We start from the raw sequence: 23,270 nt of genomic DNA, 5'->3' as shown, positions 1-23,270 counted from the left end.
TCTGTCGTCTGCTCACGCTGCTGACGGCTTCCGCTTTTTAACCGAGGCCTGTGTTTGGCTTCCGAATACTGCTGCATCCACCGCCACCCTGCGCCATGTGTCTCTGTCGTCTGCTCACGCTGCTGACGGCTTCCGCTTTTTAACCTAGGCCTGTGTATGGCTTCAGAATAATGCTGCCTACACCGCCACCCTGCGCCATGTGCCTCTGTCGTCTGCTCACGCTGCTGCCAGGTCCATACTGATTCATGGCCCCCTGTACCGGCTCCTCATGAACGTGGTTCAGCGGGTTTGCATCACTTAACGGCAAATCGTTGAAAACGCTGGGACGTTCAGTGTTGTGCGCATTAAGCCAGACACCAAAGGGCAGCACAGACCTGTTATTACTCGCTCAAGCATGGCTGAACAAAACCAGTCTCTACCACAAATTGGACCCAGACCTGCCCAGGGTCTCGTAAGTAGATTGCACGGAGGAGTAGAGTTCGTTATTGGAATTAACTGTGAGGGACTTTTAAACCTAGGCCTGTGTATGGCCTTCAATTGAAGCTGCTTCTGCTCCGCCACTCTGCCATTGGACTCTTGATAGTCGTCTCCCCACGCTGCTGCTGGGGGGACTTTTTAACATAGGCCTCTGTATGGCCTTCAATTTTAGCTGCTTACGCTCCGCCACTCTGCCATGGGCCCCTGTACCGCCTCCTCATGCTGCTGCCAGGCCCGTAATCTGCCATGGGCCCCCGTACCGACTCCTCATGCTGCTGCCAGACCCGTAATCTGTCATGGGCCCCTGTACCGCCTCCTCATGCTGCTGCCAGGTCCAGAGTGTGTCATGGGTCCCTGTACGGCCTCCCATTGCTGCTGTCTCCATCGCCACACTCTGCCATGTGCCACTTTCAGGTCTCCTCACACTGCTGGTGGGTTCCATTTTGTCATAGGGTGCTGTATGGCCTACCATTGCTGCTGCCTCCACCGCCACACTGTGGCTCCACACTCTGGTTTTGGCCCCGTGACTGCCCAAATGAGTGAAGTGTGCGGTGATTCTAAGATCGACGGCACTCATCTGCATGTCATACTGACTGACAGTATTATTTCTCTTCCCCAGCAGACTCCAAGGGCATTTAAATTAAAGGTACAGTGTTCTGCACTAATATAAAGGCTCTCTGAAGCCTAGAAACACCCTTTTTATAAGTTAAATTCGCAGCGAATATATTCGGCTCGAAGCGAATTTATTCGGCGAATTCGGCGAATCAGCCGAACCGAATTTTTGAATAATTCGTTCATCTCTAATTATAAGGCTTGGATCACACTTGTGAGGGTGGTTCCCACAACTGGTCAGCACCCCGTCCTGCAGCAGCAACCACCTGTACAGAAAATGCAGGAGATGCGTACAGGTGTCACTAATTCTAATGGCACCCACACGCACTGGAAATCATGGCAGCCACTTCCTGCACTGGAAACTGCAACCATGTGTGCTGCGATTTAAAAATTGATGCAGGGACCTTTTGCCTGCTTTTTCCAGCAGCACGACAGAATATTCAAATGCATGGGCTGCCGTGCCCTCACAAAACGTGGCTCCCAGAGCCACAGTAGTGTGAACCAGGCCTAAGTGATCAGAGTAAAAAAAATTAAAGAGAGATATACAGCACAGAAAACATAAGACTGTGTGATAAAACTACACCAAAATTGTAACTAGTAGAAGCCAGTCTGAAGAATATTTATCTTTCATTTCTGGGACCCTAAAGAAGCACAAAATAATAAACAAAGTACTGCATGCGGCCTCTGGGCTGCAGGTTGCCCACCAGGAACTTACCATCTTAATTGACAGCAAGCTGAAGGGAATGCAGCTAAATAAAGACTTGGTAATAAAAGACCTGAAGAGGTCCTAACCATTCCATACTACCAGTACATCAACAAAGAAGTGTGGATACTCATGAATATCACAATTTTATAAACAAGTCTGTAGACCGGAAAGCATTTATTACACAGTGTTACATTTAATTGCACATAGTGAATGTGTTTGTGTGTAAATATGTTTGTCTAATGATAGTGTGTCTTTTTATGCACACATGAATACTCTTATTAATGGACATTGTAAATTTAAAGTCTTTATAAAAACACACTGATAATAGATGCAGCATGCAATGTAACTGTGCTAAGTACTCAAACATTAAAAATTCATAAGCTGCACTTCACAACAGTGAGTACGATGAAATGAATAGCAAGAATACTGCACTGTTCACAGACACAAATGCACCAAATAAAACATGCAGCAATATAGATGTAACCTACCCACAGACAACCTACACACAGCCGGATTATTGGTAGACTCAGTCTACCTGATCACGGAGATGAATATACTGTAGGCACCTAGAGACATAAGGTATTGTTTGGCCAATTCCGTCTATTTACTGTAGGTATTTATTAGATGTTTTCAAGCACTTTGAATTGAGCAGTCTCTTTTTAACAGATCACTTTAAAATGGACATGCATATTGAATTGCACATTTATGAAAGTCTGTGTGAACAGTAGACAGTCTGTCTCTTTTGTTATCTTAAAACGACTATCACCCCCTGCTTTTGCATGCTATAATATTACTCACCCCCTCCTTTTTTTAGAATCACAAATAGGTTTTTTAAAAATTTAAAATGGGGTATTTTGTGCTTAGTGAAATATTGTAAAGTAAATATGCAGCAACCTTGGGTTTGAATACTAAACCATGCACAATATACAGTGGATATAAAAACTCTACACATCCCTGTTAAAATGTCAGGTTTCTGTGATGTAAAAAAATGAGACAAAGATAAATCATTCAGAACTTTTTCCACCTTTAATATGACCTATAAACTGTACAACTCAATTGAAAAACAAACTGAAATCTTTTAGGGGGAGAAATAAACATAAAAAAACTAAAATAATGTGGTTGCATAAGTGTGCACACCCTCTTATAACTGGGGATGTAGCTGTGTCCAGAATTAAGCAATCAAATTCAAAATCATGTTAAATAGGAGTCAGTACACACCTGCCATCATTTAAAGTACCTCTGATTAACCCCAAATAAAGTTCAGCTGTTCTAGTAGGTCTTTCCTGATATTTCCTTAGTCGCATCCTACAGCAAAAGCCATGGTCCGCAGTGAGCTTCCAAAGCATCAGAGGGATCTCATTGTTAAAAGGTAACAGTCAGGAAAAGGGTACAAAAGAATTTCCAAGGCATTAGATATACCATTGAACACAGTGAAGTGGAGAAAATATGGCGCAACAGTGCCATTACCAAGAACTGGAAGTCCCTTCAGAATTGATGAAAAGACGGGAAGAAAACTGGTCTGGGAGGCTGCCAAGAACCCTACAGCAACATTAAAGGAGCTGCAGGAATATCTGGCAAGTACTGGCTGTGTGGTACATGTGACAACAATCTCCCGTATTCTTCATATGTCTGGGCTATGGGATAGAGTGGCAAGATGGAAGCCTTTTCTTATGAAGAAAAACATCCAAGCCTGGATAAATTTTGCAAAAATACATCTGAAGTCTTCCAAAAGCATATGGGAAAATGTGTTATGGTCTGGTGAAACCAAGGTTGAACTTTTTGACCATGATTCCAAAAGATATGTTTGGCACAAAAACAACACTGAACATCAGCAAAAGAATGCCATACCCACAGTGAAGCATGGTGGTGGCAGCATCATGCTTTGGGGCTGTTTTTCTTCAGCTGGAACTGGGGCCTTAGTCAAGGTAGAGGGAATTATGAACAGTTCCAAATACCAGTCAATATTGGCACAAAACCTTCAGGCCTCTGCTAGAAAGCTGAACATGAAGAGGAACTTCATCTTTCAGCATGACAATGACCCAAAGCATACATCCAAATCAACAAAGGAATGGCTTCACCAGAAGAAGATTAAAGTTTTGGAATGGCCCAGCCAGAGCCCAGACCTGAATCCGATCAAAGATCTGTGGGGTGATCTGAAGAGGGCTGTGCACAGGAGATTCCCCGCAATCTGACAGATTTGGAGTATCTTTGCAAGGAAGAGTGGGCAAATATTGCCAGGTCAAGATGTGCCATGCTGATAGATTCATACCTAAAAAGACTGAGTGCTGTAATAAAATCAAAAGGTGCTTCAACAAAGTATTAGTTTAAGGGTGTGCACACTTATGCAACCATATTATTTCAGTTTTTTACTTTTACTTCCCTCCACGTAAAATATTTCAGTTTGTTGTTCAACTGAGTTAAAGGTGGAAAAAATTCTGAAATTATTTATCTTTGTCTCATTTTTTTACATCACAGAAACCTGACATTTTAACAGGGGTGTGTAGACTTTTTATATTCATTGTTCACTCACCAGTCATTTTATTAGGTACACCTGTGCAATTGCTTGGTAACAAAAATTGCTTATCAGCCAATCAGCAATCATATGGCAGCAACTCAATGTATTTAGGTATGTAGACGTGGTGAAGACGACTTGCTGAAGTTCAAGCCGAGCATCAAAATGGGGAAGAAAGGGGATTGTTGGTGCCAGACGTGCTGGTCTGAGTATTTCAAAAACTGCTGATCTACTGGGATTTTTATGCACAACCATCTCTAGTGTTTACAGAGAATGGTCCAAAAAAGAGAAAGTACAGTGAGCTGAGCGGTAGTTGTGTGGACAAAAATGCCTTGTTGATGTCAGAGTTCAGAGGAGAATGGGCAGACTGGTTCAAGATGATAGAAAGGCAACAGTAACTCAAATAACCACTCGTTACAACCAAGGTATGCAGAATACCATCTCTGAATGCACAACACGCTGAACCTTGAAGTAGATGGGCTACAGCAGCAAGATAACATACCAGATGCCAGCTGTCAGCTAAGAACAAGATACACAGACTACAATTCACACAGGCTCACCAAAATTGGACAATAGAAGATTGGAAACATGTCGCCTGGTCTAATGAGTCTCGATTTCAGCTGTGGCATTCAGATGGTAGGGTTTGAATTTGACTTAAACAACATGAAAGCATGGATCCATCCTGCCTTGTATCAATAGTTCAAGCTGGTGGTGGTATAATGGTGTAAGGGATTTATCTTGGCACACTTTGGGCCCCTTAGTACCAATTGAGCATCGCTGAAACACCACTGTCTACCTAAGTATTGTTGTTGACCATGTCCATCCCTTTATGTCTGCAGTGTACTCATCTTCTGATGGCTACTGCCAGTAGGGTAATGCACCATGTCACAAAGCTCAAATCATCTCAAACAGTTTTTTTGAACATGACAATGAGTTCACTCTACTCCAATGGCCTCCACAGTCACCAGATCTCAATACAAAAGAACACCTTTGGGATGTGGTGGAACGGGAGATTTGCATCATGGATGTGCAGCCGACAAATCTCCTGCAACTGTGTGATGCTATCATGTCAATATGGACCAAAATCTCTGAGGAATGTTTCCAACACCTTGTTGAATCTATGCCTTGAAGAATTAATGCAGTTCTGAAGGCAAAAGGGGGTCCAACCCGGTACTAGAAAGGTGTACCTAATAAAGTGGCCGTGAGTATATCTTATATGTAGGAACGCTACCCTAATCATTCATCAAATGTAAAATTACTCAACATATAAACCATCAATAAAAATGCTCTGTGCAGACAAAAATCTATTCAGTGTATTATGCATCAATTAATCCAATGTAAAAATAGATTTTATGAAAGTCCGAGACAGTGCTCAATACAAAAGTTCTCTGTCGTTTATACATTGGAATGACTCCTATGAGAAAGCCTCTCAGTAAACAAATGTTTTCCCAGTGATTCCTCCACCATAATATTCAGCCTCTTACCAGATCCCTTGATCCCAACACAGAGATCACTATGCGCTTAGATCTACTGTATGCTTTTAAGCAGCACTGGCCATGCTGTCATTAGCCATCTGACCTCTCACAGCCACGATACACCAAGTAAGAAGTGAACTTTTTCCTCACAGATTCAACAATCAAGTATCCCTCCAAAGAGAAGCCAAGGGAGCCACAATAGTGTTAAATAAATACCATAAAAAGTTACTTACAGAATCGGCAGATAGAAGAGTGAAAAGCAATACAAATGGCAACATCCCGTTCTCAGCATACATGTGATGTCACCGGGGCTAGGCCCCGCTAAACATGTTTCACCACCAATCATCATCTTCATACTTTCACCCCTCAACATCAGTGATCAGTGCAGTCAGTGGCTCTGAAATGTAACCCCCCCCCCCACACACACTGGAAGTTAGTAGTGCAGTGGCAGTGATATTTAAGCCCATTTACATGGTAGCCTGCTCCTCTCCTGTTCTCTCTGCTCAGTAAGGGTGGGGCTACACTTGCTGTATTGTCAGAGATAACTCCACCTGACAATAGTCTATTTCTGCGACAGATGGTGAATTGAGGAAGCATTTCAGCACCTGACACCCTTCTGCCACTCTGAAAAGTGGACTGGACAAGTGTACAACAGGTGGCAGAACCAGGCCAAGACACAGCGGGATGCACAGAGACAGCCATCGGGCTTGTGTTGGGCACCACTGACTTAGAAGATCACCTGAACTCCAAACTTTCTGAAGTCATCATTGGCTAACATTATTGTTACGTTGTATAAAGATTAAAACCCCTCTCTGCTCTGGAAAATACTATACATTCATATATAGGTTGTTTTTTTATACAATGATCAGGTACATTAGGCTATGTTATATGTACTTTGTGAATAATGAAGTAGTTTATCAATGTCAACAGCTATTTGCTGGAACATTAAATGGCCGGGATGGTGACTGCAGGTGATCATCATCTCACACTATGGCAAAAGTATGTTGTTTTAGTGTGACTGTTAAGTTGTCCACTACTAGCGATAACAGGGTAATTGACAATTCTCTCCACTGGATAATTATCTGGATTGATGGTGTCCTTGACTTTGCAGCACAAACCATCTGTTCCTTCCACAAAACAATTTGATGCCTGTTCATATTTTGGATTGGAGCTTACGTTTTAGGTCTGTACACGGATACACATCCAAACTTTCCCTACACATGCATACTGTCCACATGGGTTGCATATACAGAGAAAAATGCTCAGACAACACAGCCACATGACTGACTGAAAGAAGCAGCAGTATCACCAGTGGCAAAATTGTTCACTCTTGATTGGTAACCAGGCTTACTTTTCATGTACACCCCATCCTAGATCTGCCTATACTATAACAACTACTGTGGAAAACAAAAGTTAGGAAATATTGTTCTGCTTTCAGCAGGGAAATTCATCATCCTCCCTGCAATATTAAATGTGGCCAATAGATGGAACCCAAAATAAATTTACTGTTTTGCAGAAACTAGAGACTGTTTGGCCTTAATAAAGTTGTCAATTTTCCAGTTTATTTGTTGTTCAATACCTGGTTGATCCTGCCTTTCCTGTCTTCCCCTGCACATACTGACCATGCTTATCATTATTATTATTATTATTACATCGAGTTTATATAGCGCCAAAGGGTTTGCTCAGCGCTGTACAATAGAGGGGTGGACAATACATGAAACATTACAGCAACTACAAACAGCACACGAGGGGTTATAGGGCTGCTGATCTCTGACAGTATGGTCAGATTACGTGCCTCTGTCATTCAGCTCTCCCTCTCCCTCTCTCCTCCCTCTCTCCCTGTCATTTCCATAGTCAGTGTGACAACTGTGAAACCGATCTCCTCCCTGCCCCTCCCCTCTCCTTCTCCCTTGATTGAGTATTCTGCTGCAGCTGCTCCTCCCCTTTGGTAAAGTGTAAAGTAACATCTATTATATACTGTTATCCTCTCTGTTTCAGGAACATGTAAAGTACAATTTGTGTATTTTTTTGTTATTATAAAGCTAATTGCCTCATTTGCCAAGGGCTGCTGTGTGGTCAAATGTCCCCCCTCTGCTAGCTTGAATACGTCATAGTGAAATCTCAGCCTCTCCCACTGCACTCCTTAGATTGAGAAGGAGAGCAGAGGGAGGACATGTGACCACACAGCAGAGCTAGCCAAAAAAGGTATTTAACTTTATAATTAAAAAAAAACACACATACTGTATTTAATATGTTCCTAAAACAGAAAAGATAAAAGAATATAATAGATGTGATTTTACAACCACTTTAAGAACTGAGGGAAAGGAACTAGCCATAATTCTCTGCTGCACATGTTGTGGACTGAAATTATATTTCCTACAGGCTGCATCGCTGGTGGGCATGGACTTACTACCATCGGTAGCTTAATTATTTAATTGTGCTTGAATGTTTCATACATTGATTGAATGTATTTCTCATTTGTATTTCCCAATAATATCACCCCACCCTGTTTTGTTAATAAAGCTTCAAGATCACATTCAATCTGGCTTATTGCAGAAGGGAGGGTTTTGCTGCCTGTCGAGTAACACACAGGGAAACGTGTAGCTAGGACAGAACAAATATTATTATTATACAGTATTTATATAGCGCTAAAAGGTTTACTCAGCGCTATTATACTTATTTTACCCCGGGCTTCTGTATTGCAGGCAGTGACCTCACCATCAATGCAGCGAGATCCCAGGAAGTGCTAAGTAGCTCATATTTTTCTAGAAGACTCCTGCACTGTGTTGAAGCATATCATCCTCAGAGATTTGAGCTATTCAGTATTCCCCAGGATCTTGCATGATCAGGGGCGGACTGACCATTTGGAAACTTGGGCACTGCCCGAGGGCCCGGGGTCAGCAGGGGGCCCCATGAGATGCCCCTGGTACCTTTTTCATAGGCTTTTTTGAGTTTGGGCTAGGACACAGGGGCCCCATGATCCCCTATTGCCCGGGGGCCCCATGATTTGTCAGTCCGCCCCTGTTCATGATGGATTGTGATGTTACCCTCACCTTGATGCTCCAGGTGCAAATAGAAAGGTAACTATATTATACAATTGATGAGCGATCACAAACATTTTACCACTTATTTCATTATTCTCTGGAAATAAGCTCCTGCACAGCCAGATTGTTGATGATGTTTGAAGCATTTGTATTACAATTGTAGAGTTTTATGGTTGGTGTTGGTAAGGAGGAATATGGTCAACAGCCATCAAACTAGCAAGCATTAAAAAGGTTTCATAGTATGTTGCTGTCATACAGATGGGAAACATAAACATGATGGACAAATTACAATGTATTTTATAAATTAATGTTAATGGTTTTTCTTTATTCTAGATCTTTGACATTGTGGATCTGCTTGAAAGTCATCTCACTCACATATGGCAGAAAAGGTGCCTTCGGCAATTCAGGACACAAGTACAGTTGAAGATGGCCAGTGCCAAAATGTACAGGACTCCTCTCTTCTTGCCACCCACCTGAAGAAGGTGGAAAACCACATCACTGATGCACGGCGTTTCTGCCATCTTCCAAAAAGATCATCTGTAGACATTGAGTTTAAAGAGTTGTCCTATTCCGTGAGAGAAGGACCATGCTGGAGAAGAAGAGGTAAGTGGCAAGAATATTTAAGACTATAAGTGGAGTGGCAGAGCTTTGTCATAGGCTCTATTTACTTAGATGAGTTATTTTACCTCCACTTTTTAAACGCATGACACTTTTCTCCTGAAATGTTCATTTCAGAAACATAAATATTGCCTAGGAGTTAAATCTTTCCAGCTCTGTAAATGTGACACCCCTGACTTGATTTTACATTTCTTCATTTGCTGCCTGATTTCTGGTCTAGACCAAATGATGTCATACATATTGGGCATTTTTATTTCTTTCATCTGTCTAAGAATGCAGTGCTCTAGCCCAAGCATCCAATTGCCAAGCCTGAACACTGTCATATCAGGGAGGAAAGGATCTTTACCCCTGTGTAAGCTCCAATACCAACTGACATACAGCTTACACAGGAACTAGACTTAAACTAGAAGTAAAGAATTGCTGGAGAAGTATCAGTGTCAGCATGATGCCTAAAAAAGAGAACCTGTTCTTTTTCTGTGACAGAAAATATGACAGAAAATGATAGTTAAGTCTGATTTGATCCAAATCTTTGGGTTTCTTATATTGCATCTTTTTGTGACTGTAAACAGCCATGTCCTATAATATATGCCGTAAAATCTTATTTTATGGTCCATAGTGTGTAGTTGTGTCTATTAGGAGCCCATTGCAGTGCTATATGGACTTTGTCTAGTTTTTCCATTGTTTTATATCTATTTCTCTCTCTCTCTGTGTTAGCTATAAATACAAATTAACATTTATTACGTGACAAAGGATTCTCAGAGCACTATGGGTTAGCTAAAGAGGCAGCACATCAGAACATACTTTGCAGCTCCATTTGTTTAAATGGAATCTGGGACAGAGCCATTTAATAAAAAAGTGGATCACTGCTATGTGTTACTAGAATGATGCTAGCACAAGTACTTTTGTATGCAAATGTATTCTATGGAGCCTGTAAACAACATTATTCCTCCAAACAAGCTGTAAATAGAATCAGCATAAGATGTAAAAAGCATCCTAGAGATCCATTTGCTGGCTAAACAATAAAAAAATCAAGATATATTTATTTCATATTAGCCTGAATAATAGTTTCTTGACTTATGTGTTCACCTGTGGGCTCTTTCTAGGGTACAAGACACTTCTAAAGTGCCTGTCTGGTATGTTCTGCAACAGAGAGCTTATTGGAATTATGGGACCTTCTGGTGCAGGAAAATCCACATTAATGAATATTCTAGCTGGATACAGGTAAGCCACTGACATGTAAAAACAAAGAAAATAGCCACCTCTTTCTTTCAGTGCTTTTAGTAATTTAACAGCTGGTTCCAAGGTAAAATATAAGGCCATGTGTACGAAATATCTGGTCTATGAAGACAATAGCATATGAGGCCTAAGATGTGTATTGCACACCATGTTGCCCCACTGGTGTCAGTAAAATGCTTATGCTCATCTTTAGTGTCTATAAGAAATAATATGCCATTTTTCAGTTTCCAATGTATACTGTAAACTATAAATCCCTGGAAAAATATAATAACGTCCTTCAATATATAATGCTAGTGTCAGTAAAGTTATATAATGTTCACCTCATATTACACATCCTCTAAGCAGCTCACATAATGAAAAATAAGGGACCCAGAACTGACAACGCTGTTTAAGGTAAATGGAAACCCAACATTTCATATTCCTGATATGTGCCTGCTGTACCCTGTACTTGTATGAAAAAGTCTCCTGTTCTCTTTGTATTGCTTCCTTTGTGTGAAATCCCCAGAGTTCCTGCCAGTCTCTCTGCTTTCCTATTAAAAGCTGACCATAATAAGCAGGAGAACACACCATGATCAGTTCTCTAGCTGTGCTGGGAATTTAGCCTACTCTCCTCCAATTCCTGTCCTGACACACCTCCTCTGCACACCCATTCACTGGGAAGACCAGTGTACTGCAGTTTATCCTCTCCCAGCTCTTATGCAACTGAGAACAAAGGGTATGTAATCACTTATAAAAAGGGGAAAATGTGTATATATTTTTCTATCTACACATAAATGTTTTCCCATTTATTTCTAATTTAATAAAACAGCCCCTATATTGGCAATTCAGTTGTGCAATAGCTGTTTATCTGGAAGTATAAACTCAGGCTCATTGGATACTCTCCTCTTTGTATTTCCCGGAGACCTAGGCTTAAAATTTCAAGCAACACATCTCAGGATACCACAAAGCAGGCATAATTCCCAGTACACTTTTACGTTCAAAATAATAGCAGTGTGTGGAAAATAGTGAATAAAGCTCAAAATCCTTCTAATAGCACATGTATGTAAATAGAATTATTTCCATATACACAAATGCATTGGGAACAGTACACATTCTATTCCAAATCAAAACATGAAGAAAAATATATCAAATTTGTGTTGTTCCTCTAAAAAAATTGAAGAAAAGTGAATATTAGACTGTTCAAAAAAATAGCAGTGTTTGTATTCTTCTTTACAAACTCAAACATTCACTATATAAACTGAAAAATGTTTGAAGATTTTGCTTTCCTTTGAGTCACTTAGGCTGGCCATACATTATACAATTATCTGCAGATTTTTGGTTTAGATTTACCAAAAACCATATAATAGGAGGACAAACCTAAACAACACTTTCAGTTGTATCCAATTAGGCAGGCCCTTGCACTACATAGTTGAAGGTAAATCTAAAGGAAATTGGGCAGAAAATCTGCAGATAATTGTATAATGTATGGCCAGCCTTAATGAATATTTAGTTGTATAAGCACTGTTTCTGAGAACTGCTGTACATCTGTGTTGCATGGAGTCAACCAACCTCTGGCACCTGTGAACAGGTATTCCAGCCCAGGATGATTGGACTACATTCCATAGTTCTTCTCTATTTCTTGGGTTTGCCTCAGAAACTGCATTTTTGATGTCACCCCACAAGTTTTCTATTGGATTAAGATCCAGGGATTGGGCTGGCCACTCCATAACGTCAATCTTGTTGGTCTGGAACCAAGATGTTGCACGTTTACTGGTGTGTTTGGGGTTGTTGTCTTGTTGGATCACCCATTTCAAGGGCATTTCCACTTCAGCATAAGGCAACATGACCTCTTCAAGTATTCTGATGTATTCAAACTGATCCATGATCCCTGGTATGCGATAAATAGGCCCAACACCGTAGTATGAGAAACATCCCCATATCATGATGCTTGCACAACCATGCTTCACTGTCTTCACAGTGTACTGTGTCTTGAATTCAGTGTTTGGGGGTCGTCTGACAAACTGTCTCCGGCCACTAGACCCAAAAAGAACAATGCTACTTTCATCAGTCCACAAAATGTTGCACCATTTCTCTTTAGGCCAGTCATTGTGCTCTTTGGCAAATTGTAACCTCTTCAGCGCGTCTTTTTTTCAACAGCGGGACTTTGCGGGGGCTTCTTGCAGATAGCTTGGCTTCACATAGGCGTCTTCTAATTGTAACAGTACTCACAGGTAACTTTACACCTTCTTTGATCTTCCTGGAGCTGATGGCTGAGTCCTTGCCATTTTGGCTATTCTTCTATCTATTCGAATGGTAGTTTTTCACTTTGTTCCACATCTTTCAGGTTTTCCTCAGAATTTTCCTCAGAATTTCAGAGAGAAATGTACTGTACAACATTTGCTGCCTTCCTTCCTTAAATAAGGGCAATAATTGCCACCTATCTTTCAAAGAATGAATGACCTTACTAACAGAACTCCACACTGCTATTATTTTGAACATGCCCCTTTCAATTAGTGATTCAATTACACAGAATCAGCAGCATGCATGTCATGACTGTTGGGTCTGTTGGATTTCTATTACTCTGCTACACCTGCCAGTAAATTATTTGCCATGTAGAAATATAATTTCTACTAAAAACAGTGATTGATCAGGTTAGTGATGTCTGACTACTATTATTTTGAACACAACTGTATATAGCACAGTGGGGGGGAAAGTCATGAGCTTATGTCTAATCCATGTTCTTACAAACTGGAGTTATATAAAGAAATTCATTTTTATTTTAAAAAAATCATTTATATGAAAATGGTAAGTGTAAAATAAATAACAATTTTAATGTGGTTCTAAAGGCTCAATATTTTCTTACCTAAAAACCTTCTGTGCATAGCAGTCCCTCCAGTCCACCCTAACACTTACGTGAGCCCCATCCCGATCCAGCAATGTTCATGAGAGCCTTGGTTCTCTGGTGACTCACTCCTGGTTGAAAAAGGCTGCACTATACAGTAATTCAAACAATACATTTCAAAGAGATGTAAGGCTTTGTTCACACAGGCAAACTAAAGTGTAAATCCATGTGGGGGCCCTATTTGCCAGCACGGAATACACGGGTGTTCCATGCATCCATGTGCAGGCAGTCTCACTCATGTCAATTGGGACACAGTGGCTGTACGGACACAGCTGCTGCTCCCAATTTGATATCCATGCGTGTGCATGCCCCTGAACTCACACTGTGTTTAGGGACACGTACCTGCACCCAAACGAAAGTCAAAGTCTAAAATTAACACGAAAAGAAATGAAGCTATATATAGTTATTGAATACAAATACATTTGTAAACAGGCAACATGAAATCACAGAATTAACACAAAATGAGAAAATGAAATCACAGAATTAACACAAAATGAGAATGTTGTTATGTTGCAGCCTAATATTACATTTGTTTACATTCATTTTTTCCCTAATATGTGCCCCATAATGACAGAAAAAGTGAAAACAGAATTTTAGAAATGTCTGTGAATTTATTAAAAATAAAAAAAATGAACTATCACATGTACTTAAGTATTCAGACTCTTTTCTCAGCAGTTTGTTGAAGCACCTTTGGCAGCAATTACAGCCTGAAGTCTTTTTGGGTATGATGCAACAAACTTTTCACATACAGATTGGGGGATTTTCTGCTATTCTTCTTTGCAAATCCTCTCAAGCTCAGTCAGGTTGGATGGGGACTGTGGATGGACAGCCATTTTCAGGTCTCTTCAAAGATGTTCAATAGGGTTCAAGTCAGGGCTCTGGCTGGGCCACTCCAGGACATTCACAGACTTGTCCCTAAACCACTCCTGTGTTGTTTTGGCTGAGTGCTTAGGATCGTTGTCATGTTGGAAGGTGAACCTTTGATACATTCTGAGATCCTGAGCGCTGTGGAACAGGTTTTCATTGAGGATAGCTCTATACGTTGTTCGATTTAGCTTTCCCTCAACCCTAACCAGTCTCCCAGTCCTTGCAGCTGAAAAACACCCCCAGAACCTGATGCTGCCACCACCATGTTTCACTGTTGGGATAGTATTGGGAAGGTGATGAGCAGTGCCTGGATTCCTTAACGTTTAGAATGGAGGCCAAACAGTTCAATTTCGGTTTCATCAGACCAAAGAAACTTGTTCCTCGCTGTCTGAGAGTCCTTCAGGTGCTTTTTTGCAAACTACAAGCAGGCTTTTGTGTGTTTTGCACTGAACAGAGGCTTACATCTACCCACTTTGCCAAAAAGCACAGATCAGTGGAGGGCTGCAGTGATGGCTCTTTGGGGCTCAGTCAGAGTGTCCATCGAGTTCAAGCTACCTCTCTTACTAAAGCCCTTCGCCCTCAATTTCTCAATTTCTCCGGGCAACCAGCTCTTGGAAGAGTCTCGGTTGTGCCAGAGTTCTTCCATTCGAGAATTATGAAGGCCGCTGTGCTCTTGGGAACCTTCAATGCAGAAGAAATGTTTTTGTTGCCTTCCCCAGATCTGTGCCTTGCAATAATCCTGTCTCTGAACTCTGCAGGTAGTTCCTTTGACCTCATGGCTTTTGCTCTGATACAGTATGCATTGTTTGCTGTGAGGCCTTTTATAGAGAGGTGTGTGCCTTTCCAAACCATATCCAATCAATTAATTTACCACAGGTGGACTCCAATCAAGGTGTATAAACATCTCAGCAACAATCAAGAGAAATGGGAGGTACCTGAGCTAAATGTCTTTTGTTGTTTCAAAAGGTCTGAATACTTATGCCAATATGATATTAATTTTTTCCTTAGTCATACATTTGCAGACATTTCTAAATCCTGTTTCCACTTTGTCATTATGAGGTACTGAGAATGAGAAACAAATTAATTTAAACAACTGTAGTATCAGGCTGCAACATAAAAAATGAAAAAAATGAAGGGGGTCTGAATACTTTATGAATGCACTGTATATGTTGCTTAATTGTAATACAGCTACTGATCTACAGTAAGCTCTGATAAGATCCATATAGTGTTCCAGCGAAGTACTGCAAGATCATATCTACCAACACAAAACATGCTCAAAAGACCTAAAGATGGATAAGAATTATTCTGATTTGAAAAATAAATACTAGTACATACAAAGCTGAAGTGACCATTCAAAAAAGATTATTATACTCCTAACAATAAAATAAATTGCTAAAATATAGTATTAGTCAAGTTAGTGACACCTAAACCCTTGAGGGCCTGTGCCTACCTATACACTTCACACAAAGTATCAATCAGCATTATGGTTCATAATAACAAGAAAATAGATTTGTTGTGACCAGTAATTTGCTGCATTAAGATTTTGTAGGTTTTTTGTAGGTTTTCATAAACTAATTAAAGATCTACCTGTCCACAAAAAATAATGTATAAAAAGTAGGCTTCACCTTGTCCTTTAGTTTCTGTCAGCAAATAAATCAGTTTTTGTCACAAATTCTAATTTATTCACTTATATTCTGCAGTAGCTATTCTTGGCATCGTCCCACAGTCAAGAAATTCAGTCTCCAACATTTTTATGACAGACAGGCAAATTCACCTTGATTGGTTCATACTTTTTTTCTTTTGGTGATAATTTTATTAAAATGTTGCTTGCTGTTTCAGACAAAAAAATTAATGTGGGTCAATTATTTTGATACATTTGTGCTGAGATAAAGTATCTAAAGCAGCTAAAATCATTTATAAATCTTAGGAAACTGACCTTGTTGCCTTTAACCTTCCAATCTAAAACCTCAGCAAAGTATTTGTGAACTTATTGATTTGTTAGACCTAGAATTTTATAGAAGTACTACTGATGAGCAGTGCCAACATTTTCACCTAACGTTCTCACTTTCACGTTGTTAAACATCAAATTAAAGCAGTTAAGGAGGATTTCAATGTTAGGGTTTACATACACTTTAATGGGGCTCAAACCTGTGAGTTAGTTTTTCCCTTTTATATTGGGTTCATATTATCTTCATTGAGTCTTCAGTCTCTTGAAATGTGGAATATTTGTGGTGTGTGATCCAGACATTTTCATAAAACAAGAAGCATCAAAGTCTGGAGAACAGCCGATTCTTTATTGATTATAATCCCAGTCTGTTTTGCTGGACTGGCAGGAGCCCTGCTGAGACACCAACATCCTAGCCAACTGAATTGGTACGGGGGTAGAGTAGGGCGCCTACAGTAATAGCATTGTGGACTTTAATAAAATAGTTTAATAAATAGGGACCAGAGTAACCCAAAGTCTGTATTTAAATGTTTTTAACAGGGACAGTGGAATGACTGGTGAAATATTGGTAAATGGAAAGCTGAGGGAGCTACGAACATTCAGGAAGATGTCCTGTTATATAATGCAAGATGACATGTTATTACCACATTTAACAGTCAAGGAAGCGATGATGGTGAGTTAATCAACAGGAATGTCCTGCAGCAATCAGAAATGGAAGATTTACCTTGTTTAAGAGCATATTGTTTTCTGCATCTTCACTTAAGACCTCATGCGTACTGGGCATTTTCCCAGCTCTTCTAAACGCCTTTCTCCTGGCAGGAGAAAAGTAGTGTTAAAAAAAATGCAAACAAATTTAGGCATGTTTAAGTGCATTTGGCTGCATCTACATACCTTTCGGCTCATCAGATGTATTTTTTGCCAAATTGCTGCTGCTACTGAACATGCTGGCAGTGAGGTATTTCTGGCATCTAAATGCCCCTGCATCTAAACACTCGTAAATGCTTCTGTGTGCCTGGACACATAGGCTAACATAGAGGGGAGTTTAGAGGCAGAAAAAAAATGCAAGATGCCTTTAAAAGAGAAGTGCCCCTCCAGAGGATGTACCCCTCTTCCTGACCAGGACATTTTTTGCGACACGGCGCTGTGTCACTTTAACTGACAATTGGACGGTCATGCAATGCTGTACATAAATTAAATTTATGCAATTTTTTACCACAAATAGAGCTTTCTTTCAGTGGTATTTGAGCACCTATGCGTTTTTAAAAAAACAAAAAACAAACTATATTTTTGAATTTTTGCTATAAAACATATCCAATAAAAAAAATGGAAAAAAAATCAAATTTCTTAATAAATATAGGCCAAAATGTATTCTGCTACACGTCTTTGCTAAAAAAATCCCAATAAGTGTATATTAATTGGTTTGCGTGAAAGTTATAGCATCTACAAATGGCAGTATGTATACTGCAATTTTTATTTTTATTATACTAGTAATGGCGGCGATTAGCGACTTATAGAGGAACTACGGCAGGCATTTTGACACTGGGTGGGAACTGACTAACAGCAACTGCCAGGGGCGGACTGACCATTTAGAAACTCGGGCACTGCCTGAGTGCCCGGGGTCAGTAGGGGACCCCGTGAGATGCCCCTGGTACCTTTTTCATAGGCTTTTTTGAGTTTGGGCAAGGATACAGGGGCCCCATGATCCCCTATTGCCTGGGGGCCCCATGAGTTGTCAGTTCGCCCCTGGCCACTGCTAATAAAAAGCACTGACACTGTACTAATGACACTAGACAGGAAAAGGTTAACATCTGGGACGATCAAAGGGTTAACAGTGTGCTGTGTGTTGTTTTACTTTGGAGACATGCTGCTTTGTATCTCTCTGCTGTGCAGAGAGATACAAAGCAGCATGTCCATGCTGACAGGAGAGAGATCTGTGTTGTTTACACACAGATCTCTGCCCTCTCAGTCCTGCCGATGATCACCGAGTCCCAGCCGGGAATCACCAGCTGAGACCCGGTGACTGACATCCCCAGCAGCCAATAGTGGCGCGTGTAGGGTGGTGCACGCGCACCCCCAACCAGAAATGCAAATCATGGATATATACGTGATTTTGCACAGCCGTGCTGCCCTGTAGCAGTACTTCTGCTAGACTGTGGAGGGCACTGGGTTAAAAAGATCAGTGTGAATGAGGCCTTACAGTGTTTTTATCAGGACCAGGGTCACCTGCTGGTGGCACTGTGGTTCCCAGAGCTGAATGGTGAAGTTCCGGTGTCCACCAGCAGGTGTTTCTCAGTAGTCAGCAGATCCCAGAAATGAGTCCTAATGCTGGCTGCTAAGAAGGTATATAATCCCTCCTCTAGCTTCCCTCAGTACCTCATTTTTATGCATGTGTGCCACTTACATGGTTATTGAGGCTCTGCTCCTAAACTTGATTCCTAATCCTGATTCTTACTGTGTTTCTGTTCCTGTTCTAGGACCTGCATCCTATACCCTGCTACCTCTTATCTGCTCCCCTTGATCCTGATCCCAGTTCTGGCCCCCTTCCTGATCCGTCTCCTTGGTTATTCCTTGCATCTCCTGTCTTATCCTGTTTACCTGTCTTCTTCTTTTTGTTTTATATACAGTATATTTTTATAGTTAGGTTGCTAGGTATGTATTCTGTCACTTGGTTTACTGTTCACATATATTTTTGCTTTTGCCTTGTATTCTATTTGCTGGTGATGGATGAGTTGTTGCTTCATTATTAATAAATCATACTTTAATCATACACAGTCAGGTTTCAGTTTTATTAAATGCAGTTACATTGGTCTGGTCACACCTGCTGCTGCTGTATACCAGCACTTGGTATCCCAATAGCAACACCAAATGTAATACATTGCAGGTTACCAGTCTGTAAATGAGGTGGCTGCAATAGTTTTCTATTTGAAGTTATTTGTTTGTGCCAGTAACAGTAATAAAGATCAAGAACATGGGGACATGACCTCAAACTAGCAGGAGAAAAGTTCATAACTATCTCTAAGAAAGTATAATTTTCCCAAAAGAATAGTTGATGCTTTCAATAGACTTCCAGAAGTGGTAGTGAGTTAGCCAATCATAAGTGGATAAAAAAATATACTATATATATACACTATATTGCCAAAAGTATTTGGATGGCTGCTTTTACATACACATAAACTTTAATGGAATATTGAGTTGGCCCACTCTTTGCAGCTATAACAGCTTCAACTCTTCTAGGAAGGCTGTCCACAAGTTTTAGGAGGGTGTCTATGGGAATGTTTGACCATTCTTCTAGAAGTGCATTTGTGAGGTTAGGCACCGATGTCAGATGAGAAGGCCTGGCTCACAGTTTCAGCTCTAATTCATCCCAAAGGTGTTCTATCGGGCATTGGTGCGCACTCATGTTGGAACAGGAAGGGGCCATCCCCAAACTGTTCCCACAATGTTGGAAGCATGAAATTGTCCAAAATGTCTTGCTATGCTGATGTCTTAAGAGTTACCTTCATTGGAACTAAGGGGCCAAGCCCAGCCCGTGAAAAACAACCCCACATCATAATCCCCTCTCCACCAACCTTTACACTTGGCACAATGCAGTCAGGCACGAACCGTTCTCCTGGCAACCACCAAACCCAGACACGTCCATTGGATTGCCAGACAGAGAAGTGTGATTCATCACTCCAGAGAACATGTCTTCACTGCTCTCCACATGGTGGCGTGCTTTACACCACTGCATCAGACGCTTTGCATTGCTCTTGTTCATGTAAGGATTGGATGCAGCTGCTCGGCCATGGAAACCCATTCAATGAAGATCTCTACTCATTGTTGTTCTGCTAATCTGAAGGCCACATGAAGTTTGGAGGTCTTTAGCTATTGACCCTGCAGACAGTTGTGTGCTTCAGCATGTGCTGACCCTGCTCTGTCATTTTACGTGGCCTACCACTTGGTGGCTGAGTTGCTGTTGTTCCCAGTTGCTTCCACTTTGTTATAATACCACTAACAGTTGACCGTGGAATATTTAGTAGCAAGGAAATGTCACAGATGGACTTATCTGAGAGCGACCCAATCTTTCAGAAATGTTTGTAGAAGCAGTCTGCATGCCTAGGTGCTTGATTTTATACAGCTGTTGCCATAAAGGTGATTGGAACATCTAAATCCAATAATTTGGAGGGGTGTCCCAATGCTTTTGGCAATATATATACAGTTAGGTCCATATATATTTGGATATTTGGACACAGGCACAATTTTAGATTTTTTCAGGTATTTACCAAAAAATATTCAAGCTATAGTTATATAATGGATATGGGCTGAAAGTGCACACACTCAGGTTTAATTTGAGGGTATGTACATCCACATTGAAGGAATGGTTTAGGAATTGCAGCTCTTAAGAATAGCCATCCCCCCTTTTTCAAGGGACCAAAAGTAATTGGACAGTTGAATCAAAAGCTGTTTCATGGCCAGGTGTGGGCTGCTCCTTCATTATTTCTTCCACAATTAAGCAGGTAAAAGGCGTGGAGTTGATTCTAAGTGTGGTATTTGCATTTGGAATCTATTGCTGTGAACCTACATCATACATTCAAAGGAGCAGTCCATGCAAGTTAAACAGGCCATTGTAGGGATTCACAAATGACACAAATCCATCAGAAAAATAGCAGCAACATTAGGATTGGCCAAATCACCAGTCTGGTGCATTTTGGGGAAAGAAGAACACACTGGTGAGCTCAGCAACATAAAAAGGCAAGGACATCCACGGAAGACAACAGTGGTGGATGATCGGAGGATCCTCTCTACGGTAAATAAAAACCCATTCACAACATCCAGACAAGTGATGGACACTCTCCAGCAGGTGGGTGTATCATTGTCAAAGTCTACAATCAAGAGAAGACTTCACAAGAGCAAATACAGAGGGTTCACCACAAGGTGCAAACCATTCATAAGCCTGAAGAATAGAAAACCCAGATTAGACTTTGCCAAAAAACATCTAAAAAAGCCAGACCAGTTCCGGAAAAGCATTCTTTGAACGGATGAAACTAAGATTAATCTGTACCAGAATGACGGGAAGAAAAAAGTGTGGAGAAGGCTTGGAACACCTCATGACCCAAAGCACATGTCATCTGTAAAACATGGTGCAGGCAGTGTGATGGCATGGGCATGCATGGCTTCCAGTGGCACTGGGTAATTGGTGTTTATTGATGATGTGACAGAAGCAGCCAGATGAATTCAGCAGTGTTTAGAGATATACTGTCAGCCCAGATTCAGCCAAAAGCAGCAAAGTTGATTGCACGCGCTTCACAGTATGGATGGACAATGATCCAAAACACACTGCAAAAGCAACCCAGGATCTTTTGAAGGAAAAGATGTGGAATATTCTGCAATGGCCGAGTCAGTCTCCTGATCTTAACCCAATTGAGCATGCATTCCACTTGCTGAAGGCAAAACTAAAGGCAGAAAGCCACAAACAAAGAACAACTGAAGACAGCTGCAGTTAGAGCCCGGCAAAGCATCAGAAAGGAGGAAACCCAGTCTTTAGTAATGTCCATGGGTTCCAGACTTCAGGCAGTCATTGCCAGTAAAGGATTCTCAACAAAATATTAAAAATAAACATTGTATTTATGATTATATTCAATTTTACAATTAGGTTTGGTCCCTTGAAAAAGGGGGGATGGCTACTCTTAAGAGCTGTAATTTCTAAACCCTTCCTCCAATTTGGATGTACATACCCTCAAATTAAACCTGAGTGTGTTCACTTTCAGCCCAGATCCATTATATAACTATAGCTTGAATATGTTTTGGTAGATACTTGAAAACTTTTTCTGTGTCCAAATATATATGGACCTGTTTGTGTGTGTGTGTGTGTGTATATATATATATATACAGTCATGGCCGAAATTGTTGGCACCCTTGATATTTTTCCTGAAAATCAAGTATTTCACACAAAAAAGGTATTGCATTAACACATGTTTTGCTATACACATGTTTATTCCCTTTGTATGTATTGGAACAAATATAAAACAGAGGCAGAAAAGCAAATATGACATAATGTCACACAAAACCCCAAAAATGGGCTGGACAAAAGTATTGGCACCCTTAACTTAATATTTGGTTGCACACCCTTTGGAAAACATAACTGAAATCAGTCGCTTCCTATAACCATCAATAAGCTTCTGACACCTCTCACCCGGAATTTTGGACCACTCTTCCTTTGCAAACAGCTCCAGGTCTCTCTTATTGGAAGGACACCTTTTCCCAACAGCAATTTTAAGATCTCTCCACAGGTGTTCAATGGGATTTAGATCTGGGCTCATTGCTGGCCACTTCAGAACTCTCCAGCGCTTCTTTGCCATCCATTTCTGAGTGCTTTTTGACGTATGTTTGGGGTCATTGTCCTGCTGGAAGACCCAGGATCTTGGACGCAAACCCAGCTTTCTGACACTGGGCCCTACAGTGCGACCCAAAATCCTTTGGTAATCCTCAGATTTCATGATGCCTTGCACACAGTCAAGGCACCCAGTGCCAGAGGCAGCAAAACAACCCCAAAACATCATTGAACCTCCACCATATTTTACCGTAGGTACTGTGTTTTGTTCTTTGTAGGCCTCATTCCGTTTTCGGTAAACAGTAGAATGATGTGCTTTACCGAAAAGCTCTATCTTGGTCTCATCTGTCCACAAGACGTTTTCCCAGAAGGCTTTTGGCTTACTCAAGTACATTTTGGCAAACTGTAGTCTTGCTTTTTTATGTCTCTGTGTCAGCAGTGGGGTCCTCCTGGGTCTCCTGCCATAGCGTTTCATTTCATTTAAATGTCGACGGATAGTTCGCGCTGACACTGATGCTCCCTGAGCCTGCAGGACAGCTTGAATGTCTTTGGAACATGTTTGGGGCTGCTTATCCACCATCCGGACT

At 40.9% G+C, this 23,270-nt stretch overlaps 1 protein-coding gene across 1 annotated transcript in view; it reads left to right on the top strand.

The window, feature by feature from the left end:
• ABCG4 (ATP binding cassette subfamily G member 4) overlaps nucleotides 1-23,270 on the top strand; it is a 112,850-nt gene that overhangs the window by 10,137 nt on the left and 79,443 nt on the right. Inside the window, exons 2-4 of the mRNA XM_089678581.1 lie at nucleotides 9,160-9,429; nucleotides 10,548-10,665; nucleotides 16,914-17,046. Coding sequence (XP_089534707.1) covers nucleotides 9,204-9,429; nucleotides 10,548-10,665; nucleotides 16,914-17,046 — 477 coding nt within the window. The 5' untranslated portion in view covers nucleotides 9,160-9,203. The remainder of the gene's footprint in view (nucleotides 1-9,159; nucleotides 9,430-10,547; nucleotides 10,666-16,913; nucleotides 17,047-23,270) is intronic.

The sequence above is a fragment of the Staurois parvus genome, unplaced genomic scaffold, assembly GCF_062004578.1.
Source record: "Staurois parvus isolate SC_StPar_1 unplaced genomic scaffold, SC_StPar_1.0 ptg000207l, whole genome shotgun sequence".
Classification (NCBI taxonomy): Eukaryota; Metazoa; Chordata; class Amphibia; order Anura; family Ranidae; genus Staurois; species Staurois parvus.
Note: the sequence above shows the minus strand (reverse complement) of the source record. Positions and strands in the feature narration are given on the sequence as shown.